We start from the raw sequence: 11136 nt of genomic DNA, 5'->3' as shown, positions 1-11136 counted from the left end.
CTCCGTCCTGTCATTAATTTTCATTTCTGTCTTATGTGAAAATAAACAAAAGATGCTACTTTGTGCATCTGCTACATGCTCATGTGTTGTCACAGACACAAGGATTGTTCTGCAATATGAAATTTCCATAGTTAGGTTCTGAAAAGCCAAGAGTTGTAAGGGGGAACCTCACTACATTTTATATACGTTTTGTAATACTAGAATTCAAGTGTAAGTCCCCATTATCCCATACTTGGCTGCAACAACACCTTTCTCCTGCTTTTGACTGCTGTAGTGACACGTCCCTTCCAGATGTGGTTGTGATTTTTCCAGTACATAAGCCTGAGCACAGTGTCCCCTCAGTGCAGCCTAGTCCTTTCAGCTGCCTCCCCCTCCCCTGTGTGGTGAGTACAGCTTTCTGGGGCGTGCCAGTGTACCTCATACAAGATAACTAACTGCAGTGGAGGTTTCCACTTTGCTTAATTTTCCATTTAAGGCTAGTCAACTTCCACCTGGAACAACTTCATTATTTCCCCAATGTTTCATTTCACCCGCTGAAGGATTCCCCAGGTTAAAGGTCCAACACGTTACCCATCTTTCTTCAACTGTCTTGCCTCCTGCTAACAAAGCCAGGTTTACGTGGCTGAACCACTGAGGGCTTTATCACTCCACCTGGCCTCATTTTGCCTGTACCTACACACGTTGCTCTCATTTCCTCTCTCCCTGTATCAAAATTATTAACAGAAAGGAAAGACACAGCTAAGCAAACTATACTAGTTCATCATGAACTCAGATGTTACGCACCTGTAACATCCGCTATGGGGTTTGTGCCTCTTAAGCTATAAACCATCCTCGGCAGAGATTATTTCCGTGCAGTAAGAGCCAAACCCAAACAGAGTATTTATGTGTCTCCCTGGTTATGCAAGCATTTATTACTGTGAATAAAGCAGTGCATCAGCACAAGGGAGCAAAGTTAAGACTTCACAATCAACAGTAACTGCCGTAGTTACTGAGATTTTTCCCTTTGGCATACCTCTATATTAAATAATTAGATTACAAGACACATGAGGGCATATGTCATCTGATCCTGTAACAGTAACACCTTGAGGGTGTTGACAACTTCTCCTTTTGGCCAAGTGCCTAGGAAGAGACTAAGGTATGTGATTAATAGAAAGCACAAACACGCACCCTTGCACATTTTAAAGCTTACAGTACTGTATTGTGTCGCTTCTGGAGTGTTATTATTTCTAGTCCTGATGGTGCTGTTGCTGTCCCTGCATAGCCCAAATCCTCATAACAGTGGGGTGAGAGGAAAGGGAAGACAAAAGAAATATTTGTTATTAAGGTGGAGGGAAAAAAAAAACAAAACAAAGCATGTAGTAGAATTGGTTAAATAATTCCACAGAAAAATCACTATTCCAAGACTTTAACTGGATCTTCCTCTCCAAAATTCCCTCCTTTTGTGGAACAGTCCTGTGTTTGCTTCTTTCATACAGAGAATGAGATGCTGAGCAATGAAAACTCCTGTGAATTTCCTGAGTGTAATATTTATTCTTATTGCTTCATTTTCTATTCATGAATTCTATTTTGCAGTCCTAAACAAAAGCAATTACCATTTGCCTCTTTTCTGTGTAGCTCACTTGAAACACATTGCTCAGATAGATTCTCATAAAGCTGAAGGACCTGACAGGAAAATCCAAGAAGGCACTGTCCATGCTGTGGCCCCTCACCCTGGGCAGCATGATACAGTCAGCTGTGACAATTTATGGTGGGGTTATGGGGTTCCTCTGCTGGGTATCAGTGAGCAGTTGGGGGCACTTGGGTGGGGAGAGGGGTCTTAGAGGTCACGTGGTGACAGTGGGGGACTTCAGTGGGAGCAAGAGGTGAGGAAAGAGGAGTTTAATACTGGGAGAGTGTCTAACAGTGGTGCTGGAAACTGTCAAAGTCTGTTTAGACCACAGCAGGATGAAATGGAGCTCTGCTGGGCTGTTTTGGTGAGGAGATGGTCGTCAGGATGGTGGTAAGGGAATGAGAATGAATAAGAAGTTTGGATGAGGAAAGCCCATGATAGACAAGTAGAAGAGAACAGAACTGTCTGATGAGAGGAGAGCATGGCAAACAGGGTATGAATACATGAAGATCACAGCTCTCCTACAGCACAGGAAAGAGTTGTGATGCATCTGAGTTGCACTTTTTTTCTACAGGCAGCAAATACTAGCAAAAGCTCATGGTAAACTGTGAGTCATATCCTCCTTCTCTACTGCTGGTCCATACAAAAGGTGGCATCTGGCTTCAGAAAATTAGACGTTTTAATACATAGGGAGTAGTTCCAGCCCAATGATGTCTCATTGAAGTGATCTTAAAGTGATCTCTTCCAACTTTCTTTCTTAAAGGATTCTAAGGATTCTAAGTGTAAAAAGAAGACCACATGAAATTAGATAAAATGCATATAATAAGAGCACTCAGGTTGTGAAATCAATCACTACAGGGACAGTAGATGTGAATTAAGGTTGTCCTGGCAAACTTACTTTGGTCCCATAGTCTATTTATTGTGTTATCTTTACACGATTCCTCCCTCTGCCTGCCCCTCCTTCAAATCTTTTTCAAGACAGATAAAGGACCTGCCTTAGAGATGAATCAGGACTGTACTGTGATGTGGTCATTGTCAATAAATTCCTTCCCTAATGTGTAGCAGAAGTTGGAAGGCATGACTCATGTGGAAAATGGGACCAAGTGCTGTGGAACAGAAGGGAGGTATTCTGAAGGGAGCTGGTACTGCCTTTAGAACTGGCTCTGCCAATATATTCCTAAACTTTTTAGATGGGCTACTAATTGTATGTTCCTTGTTATCTGTGTACCCAGATTGAGAACCATCTGCCCCATTTCCTCTGCAAGAGAAGTCAGTTAACTGTACTTAGAATATATATAATGGCCAGTATTCTGAAAGATCAGTACTTCACAGCAAACACCTGTACTTAATGAAGTCTTCAGTGAGGCAGGTATTATCAGAGGATTATATACTTCACCTAGGAGGCATTCATCAGATACTGCATTGATAGACTCCACAGGGGAAAAAAAAAATCTTTGAAGCATTTGAATCCAGTTATTCTGGATTCTGAGCTGAGTTTGTATAGTCCTAACAGTACGATAAGGCATAAGTCCGCACATTAAAAGGCAAGGATTAAAGGAAAGACTGAATAACTTCTTGTTCAGTGAGCACTGTTTATCCTGTCCAGTGACTGAGGTTGGGGTCTAGTGGAAAAATATTATCTAGTCATGAAATTAAAGACTTTAACTTAATGCAAATGGGCAACTGGGATTCATGTAATGTCTGAGGAAATGTATGATGAACTTGAGTACTTTATTCTTCAGTGTAAGACTTGGAATTGTTTGAATCGGAGTATAATTAATCATTCACGAGGAAGGAAAATACAGATATGTGTAAGAGGACCATGAAGATGTACATTTTCCTTCTTACTGAGCAAATGAAGGAATTAGTTTACACTGATCCAAATTTGCATGGTGAAGCCTCAGAAGAGAAGAAATAGAGAACACAGTGCTTACTGCAGCACTGCTACATCTCTGTTTTGGGGAGGTTTAATACATGGTAGGGTTCCTTATGGTAGCTATTGAGAGCTTCAGAATATATCACTGTAAGTCCTCCAAAAGCTGCTGTAGTGTGGCAGGGTAGAAATACAAAAGTAAGGAAGGGAGCAACATGGAGAAGAGAGAGCTCCTCTCCATGTGGAGGGCTGCTACTCCATGGAACAAACTGGAGATCTGCACAATTCCTCCTTTCTCGATGTTCTGTACAGTATCTGTTGACATATGTCTTAGAGACACCTGAGTTTAGTTTTCTGCCCCCAAGGCCCCTGCCTTTGGAAGTTTCCAGCTTTGCATACTTTATTTGGCAGTTTTATCTGCATGAAATGTATGAATAGTATTTTGCTGCAGCCACAATGATCAAAAGAGTTAGGCAAGAAAACGTTTACATGTAGGGATAGTGTATTTTATTAGACCAAATGATGCAGTTAGAAAAATGAAGTAACTTTTAAGTACTGAAAAGACTCAGAACTGACTTACTGATAGACAGGCTTTGGAGTCTGACGTTTGGTATCCTGACCCCACCCTCATTGTTTTCTGCGTATTATATATGTCCCCATATTCATGATGGATTATGGTAAATTCCCTAAACTATACAAACTTTAGTAGATGGGATAGAAATACATTTAAAATTAAGACAGGTATATAAAATGGGGTCATGGTGCTGCTCTGACATATCATTTTATTGCTCTTGGAGCAGAACAGAAATGAACCATTAGCATTCCTGAACATTTCCTATTTGCTGTAAAGACACTGGTACATTTCACTGTGCTACTATGAGAAATCTGGGACCTTCTGCAAGCCAGCCTCTGCTTAATACAATAAGCCTCAGGCACACAGCAGCAGCCCTTCTATGAGCTTCAGAATCTCCTGTATCTTAAGTTAGTTCACACAGCTAGAAGATAAACAAAGGTCTTCCTTCTCAAAGTCCCACAGTGCAGAAATTCAGACCTTTTCTTTGTAAAATTTCTACTTTCATAGGAATTTCTGGGTTTGCAAATACCAGCACATGGATCATCTAATGAAACAATTCAGAGCCTTTCTTTTTTTTAGGCAGAAATGCCATAGTCAGCATTCAGAAGAACAAAGCATCTACTTTGTGTCTCACACTGTCTGTCAAGCAGATTTCAGTGACACATCCAAAATATTTTACTAATATTTTACTTTATGAGGATAGGGTGAGTTAAAAATCAAGCCTCACATTTCTGTGCTATTATGTTCTCTTTGATTTTCTTTCTTTCCTTTAGAAGTTATGAGGCTATTGTGAGAGATCAGTGAACCTTGAACAGGTGAACTTGGTTTATGACAATGTCCAGAACTGAAAAAAATCTGTGTTTAGCAAATTTCTTCCTCTTTTATTTTTCAGTGTACAGTAGTGATATAAAACTAGTTGTTTCACCTGAGTGCAAAGTGAAGTTGATAGTCAAGATGCAGACAGTGCTGAATGAGCAAACTCTGAAATTTTAAATCAATGTTGGCTAGGCTTTTTTTGCTGCTAGGATTCAGGCTTTAATCCTAAACAAGTCTGCCTGCTATTTCCTATCCGATATATGTCAGAGGATCATTTGAATTATAGAAATAGGTATTTCGTCTGTATCATCATTCTTCTTGCAAGTGTGTATTTCAGTACAAGGCAGATGGCCCAGATTATTTTATATTCATAATGCATACACCTCTAGGAGAGCCATGCTGCAGTGTGCTGATGCTGGCTGCATGGGTTATATATTCTCAGGAGGCCGACATGTTCAGAATGTATTCTTTTGCCCTTTCCCCTGTCATCTCATTTTTTGCTATGATAGAAGCACTAGCAAATGAAAGGCTTGTTATTGATTTCTGTGCAGATGTTAATAATTTCCATGTAACTCTGCATTGGAGTGGTGGTAAGTGATGTGCAAAATTTGACATCTTAATTATTCCTTGATGGAAAGGAGGGCCACTAACCTGAGATACGGCAGCCTATTAATGCTGGATCTGTGGATTCAAAGCAGCCTTAGGTCACAAGTGAAATGAGTGAGGCTGTCTCAGTGTAGTCTTTATGGATGTTTGTTTGCTTCTCAAAGGCACCAGGCTGTCTTCAATGCGTCTGAAGCAGATGGAAGCAGAGATCCTGGAACAAAAAGTGTTTTACTTTAAAATCTGCATCCCAAATGCTATTTTTCACTCAATCAAAAAGAGAGGTTCAAGAATTGTGGTGTTTGTCTGTCCATCCCGTCCAGTAGGCATGGCTTCAGTTCCCAGCAGTTGCAACTTTATGCAGAATTTCCGAGAGCTGGAAACGTTAAGTGGATGGTACAATCACTACAGATCATTCGCAGATCTTGAACAGCAAGCCCCAAAAATCTGATTCCCAGCCACTGAGGGTATTCCTGTCATTACAACAGTGAAAGCAATTCCTTTAGCAATCGGTAAATATCAGTCTGTTGCTGTCTTTGCTTTTAGCCATATGTACCCATCATCCACAACCTTTAGCGTAGGAGAGGATCTCTTCAAAAAGGTGACGTTTTCCAACTAACCATCTAGTTGACCTCTGTGCCTTGTAGCCAAAGCTTTCTTTAAAAACTATATTGTGTATTTCTGACTGCAGGGTTGATGACCACCACAGAAGCATTCTATATACATCATTATGCTGTTAAAATTCATATTTTTAGTCCAGTCACAAACAGCCCCACAATAAGGCATCAGCATTTCAAAAGCTATCCAATGCTGAACAATAGAGTAAATGGCAAGAACATAAAATTCAATTTCCACCTCAGTGGAAGAAAAGATCTAATATGAAAGAACCATTGTGTGAAGTCCTAAGGCTTGATTGTTTTGTATTTCACCAGCATCATCCAAAATTAATTTCAGTGATTTAACTTTTATTATTATTGAGTTACCCAGTGCCCTAGAAGGCAAGAAAAAATTTGGATCCTCTAATCTAATCTACTACCCTCTTGTCCTCCAGAGCTGGGCCGGGGCTCGCTTGCACACTGTGCTCTGGAGAAGGGCAGCAGTTTGATGTGTGCTGCAGCAGCCCCTTTACAGTTAGTCTCCAACATTGGTCTGCGTCTCTGTGTTGGCAGTGGTACCAGTGCAGAAGGACTGAGGCCAGAAGAAGACAGAGAGAGGGAATTGTGAAGAGGAAAGAAGTTTAATTTGTAGTCCAGGGTCTTTCAGCATCCTCAGCTGCAGACACAACACAGTGCAAACTGAGGAAGGAAACTAATTAGGATTCCATTAAAAAGAGGAGAAAAAAAATCTTTCTGAGACCCGAGTCACATCACGATGGACAAAGTGAAGCCTTGCTCGCTAATGTAGCCTTAATTCATTTTATTTTGCAGAGACAGCAAGCTCACCATGTTGCTTCGGGAGTCCCTGGGGAATATGAACTGCCGCACCACAATGATAGCTCACATTTCAGCCGCTGCGGGGAACTACGCCGAGACACTGTCCACCATCCAGATTGCATCCAGGGTCCTCCGGATGAAGAAAAAGAAAACTAAGGTAAGACAATGTATAGCTCCCTTCTTTTAGCAGTGGAGGAAGGACCCTGAAGGATCCTTGACAGGGCAGAGCAGCATGTGACAAAATCAGTAACCAGTTCCAAAATGCACGGGTTGTGTGTACCCCCCTGTCCTAGGCAAGTGGCTCAGAGCACACAACGGAGACTAGGAGGGGTTAACGTTTCAGCTTCAGATCCAGAGGAGCGAGTTCGGATGTATCTGCTATAGCAGTTTGTAAGCTGGCCTCATTTAATGATATAGCTGTCAGAGAGCATTTATTTTCAGTTATGCTCTTACTGCTAATGAAATAATAAGGGATGAAACTGCTGTAGAGTTAAAGGAAATTGGGATTAATGAAGAATTAGATTCTTTATGTGTCTTGAGAGAGCAGAGCAAAATAAAGGCAAAGCAGTGTGTCCATTGCCAGCATTGATGCCCTTTTATTCCCACTGCTTCTAAATATGAATAGGTTTTCCAAGGAGTGAGGATGAGCTGTATCCACTTCCACGTTTTAGAGTCCTGGTTCCTTCTGTACAGCTTACGGTGTGAATTTGGCACAAGTGAATTTTATGCATTTCATTTAAATTGACAACCTATGGAATGACTAAACCTTTTTTGTCAATGGATTGAAGAAAGGGAAGGGATTCTGTTCACACACCATCACAGCAGTATGTCTCCAGAGACCTCTGAGTGCACATTATAAAATTCCACACACTGGTGGTATAACCAAACGGGGATTGCCTTTATGTTCTGTGCCTTAGCTGTGTAATGAGTTTTCCTGTTCCTCTCCACATACACACACACAGAAAATCAGCAAAGCCTTTGTCAAATATCTGATTTCTTTAGCTATGCTCAGCTAAGAGAGGGTTCCTAATCCATTTGTTCAGTATGTTTTTTTTGGTGGTCTCCTGATTTCAAGTGGGACACAGAATTTGGACATTTGGTTCTCCATTGAGCACTGTTGTGTGTTTGCTGTAGGACTGTGGTAAGAAGTTTCAGAGCTCTGTGCCTTAATTTAGAGATTTCCCAGTTTACTGACTGTGACCTTTTTGTGTATGTGCTTTGTGCAAGAAGCTGTTTGCAATGCTGAAATGTCATTCTCTCTCATGCTGCAGTACACATCGAGTTCTTCTGGAGGAGAGAGCTCTTGTGAGGAGGGCAGGATGCGGAGGCCAACCCAACTGAGGCCTTTCCATTCTAGAAACACTGTTGACCCAGACTTCCCTATTTTGCATCTTTCAAGTGATCCTGATTATTCATCCAGCAGCGAGCAGTCGTGTGACACGGTGATTTATGTTGGCCCCAATGGCACTGCCCTGTCTGATAAGGAACTGACAGATAACGAGGGTCCCCCTGACTTTGTTCCCATAGTTCCTGCTCTGCAAAAGACCAAAAATGAGGGAAGGTTGGAGGAAGTTAGTGAATCAGGGCCCAGCACATCTGAAAGAGACTGCCTGAAATGCAACACCTTTGCAGAGCTCCAGGAGAGGCTGGATTGCATAGATGGCAGTGAAGAGACCGACAAATTTCCCTTTGAAGAGATGCCTGCTCAATTTAGCTCAGAACAGATGTCTAAGTGCTCTGTCTCAAGCCAGCTGGCAGAGCTTAGCCAGTTACCAGAGTCAGATAAGGAAGATACGATGCCAGAGTGTCAGCCTCCTGATCGAGAACCCAAGGAAAATATAAACGCAACACCCAGCAAAACTAAGAGAAATCACTCCCCTGTTCCTTTTGGAGCTCTTACTAATGTTTCAACTCCCTCTTCTCCCAGGAGTGTAACAGGCAGCTCTAGTAAAGAGCTTAGCTCTTGTCAGTTGGCACACAGCACCAGCTTGCAGAGCAGCAGAGAAGGTCTCAACACTTGTGGATTTGTGGAAGGCAAACCTCGGCCAATGGGTTCACCCCGGCTTGGCATTGCAAGCCTCTCAAAGACATCCGAGTACAAGCCACCAACTTCTTCTTCCCAGAGGTGCAAGGTCTATACACAGAAAGGAGTCCTGCCCAGCTCCACTCCTCCACCAACTCCCTTGAGTAAGGATGCTGGGATGACATCCAGCGAATCTTTATTGCAGCCAGAAATTCGGACCCCACCTGTGGGCATGAGCCCTCAGATCATGAAGAAGTTGGTGTCCTCCAGCAATGGGGACTTCGAAGAGACCATTCTCAATGAAGATCGACAGCAAAGCACTTCTCCAGAATCCAAGAAGGAGATTCTGAGCACCACCATGGTCACTGTGCAGCAGCCATTAGAGCTGAACGGAGAGGATGAGCTGGTGTTCACCCTTGTGGAAGAGCTAACCATTAGTGGGGTCCTTGACAATGGGCGCCCAACCAGTATAATAAGTTTTAACAGTGACTGCTCTGTGCAGGCTTTGGCCTCTGGGTCTAGGCCAGTCAGTATTATCAGCAGCATATCTGAAGATCTTGAGTGTTACTCCGGTGCAGCTCCCATGTCTGAAGTCAGCATCACACAGTTCCTTCCACTTCCAAAGCTGGGCCTGGATGACAAATCCCAGGATGATGGCAGCAGGCGCTCATCCATCAGCTCATGGCTGAGTGAAATGAGCACAGGGAGTGATGGTGAACAATCATGCCACAGCTTCATAGCCCAGGCATGCTATGGGCATGGCGAAGCAATGGCAGAACCCCCTGTCAACGACTTTTCAAGCACCATACAAAGTGCCAGCATGATTTGTGTAAGTGACAAACAGAAGCCAGTGACTGACAACATGCTTATACTGTCAGAAATGGGGGAGGAAGCTTTTGGCAAAGTGCCACCCATCAAAGGCTGTAAAATATCAGCTCTAGGGAAAACTACTGTCACAATCAAGAACACCGCAAGCCTCAGCAGCTATGAAGGCTACATCCCAATGAAGACTAACATTACCGTGTACCCGTGTATTGCCGTTAATCCCTTCAAAGCACAAGACACTGATGACGCCGTACCAGCAGTAACTGCAGGCCCGAAGGTTGCTCGTCTCCATGATGGGAAAGAATCCAGTGCTAAGAAGGATATCAAATTTGAAGACCCTTGGCTGAAGAGAGAAGAAGATGTAAAAACAAACAGCTCTGGGAGCAGTGATGGGCCAAAGTCTGACACAGCTGCAGTTTCAGCCAAGCCTGAGCACAGCACAAAGCTGTCCTCAGTGGAGAGGCTTAGCAGCAGCAGCGGGGATGCCTCTGTCTCCCCAGGATCTGACAATCTAAAGAGGATTGTGGACGGGTGTGAAGTGGCAGTGTCCAACTCTGCAACCCAAAGCCCTGTTCATTCCAGTGATGGCTTGAAGAATGGCAGCCTCCCTCGAGGGCTCCCGAAGGCAAGCAAGCTGGAAGAGCCTGACAGTCACCTCCATCCTACTGCCACTGACAGCAGTGGAGTTGGCTCTCCTGCCCTCCCGCAGTTTTCTAAGGCTAGCCTTGACAAAAAAATGGCCTCTCCCAAACACTGTGTCCTCACTCGTCCCAAAGGAACCCCTCCTCTGCCACCGGTGAGAAAGTCAAGCTTGGATCAGAAGAACAGAGCCAGCCCCCAGCACAGCGCAGCCAGGCGCACCACGAGCAGTCCCTCCAGCCAGCCTGGGCCCTTCCTGGCCAGCTTCCCTGAGGAGCTGAATGCCAAACAGAAGGGCCCTGGCATCGACAGCAGCAGCAACAACAGCAGCAGCAAGCTCTTTAGTGCCAAGCTGGAGCAGCTTGCCAGCAGGACCAACTCCCTCGGGAGGTCTACGGGAAGCCACTATGAGTGTTTGTCGCTGGAAAGAGCAGAGAGCCTGTCCTCTGTGAGCTCCAAAATGAGTCCTGGCAAAGACACCACCATGCCTAGGGCTGGGAGAAGCCTCAGCCGCAGTGTCATGTCCTCACCCACCAACTCTGGCCTCTCCCAGTCAGCAGGTGCCTCCCCAAAAGCCAGCCAGTCAAAGATCTCTGCAGTCAGCAAGCTCCTGCTGGCAAGTCCCAAGGCCCGCAGCCTGTCTGCCTCTGCCACCAAAACACTCAGCTTCTCGACTAAGTCTCTGCCTCAGTCTGTAGGGCAGAGCTCCAGTTTGCCTCCAAGTGGGAAGAACATGTCCTG

At 43.9% G+C, this 11136-nt stretch overlaps 1 protein-coding gene across 1 annotated transcript in view; it reads left to right on the top strand.

Moving 5' to 3' along the window:
• Positions 1–6902: 6902 nt before the first annotated feature.
• KIF26B (kinesin family member 26B) overlaps positions 6903–11136 on the top strand; it is a gene marked incomplete at its 5' end in the record, with an annotated part of 21423 nt that continues 17189 nt past the window's right edge. Inside the window, 2 exons of the mRNA XM_008945762.1 lie at positions 6903–7065; positions 8180–11136. The exon at positions 8180–11136 is cut by the window's right edge and continues 488 nt beyond it. Of these exons, the coding sequence (XP_008944010.1) occupies positions 6903–7065; positions 8180–11136 (3120 nt within the window). The remainder of the gene's footprint in view (positions 7066–8179) is intronic.

The sequence above is a fragment of the Merops nubicus genome, unplaced genomic scaffold (genome assembly GCF_000691845.1).
Source record: "Merops nubicus isolate BGI_N331 unplaced genomic scaffold, ASM69184v1 scaffold32348, whole genome shotgun sequence".
Taxonomy (NCBI): Eukaryota; Metazoa; Chordata; class Aves; order Coraciiformes; family Meropidae; genus Merops; species Merops nubicus.
The sequence above is the reverse complement of the archived record's forward strand: the minus strand, read 5'-3'. Positions and strand labels throughout refer to the sequence as shown.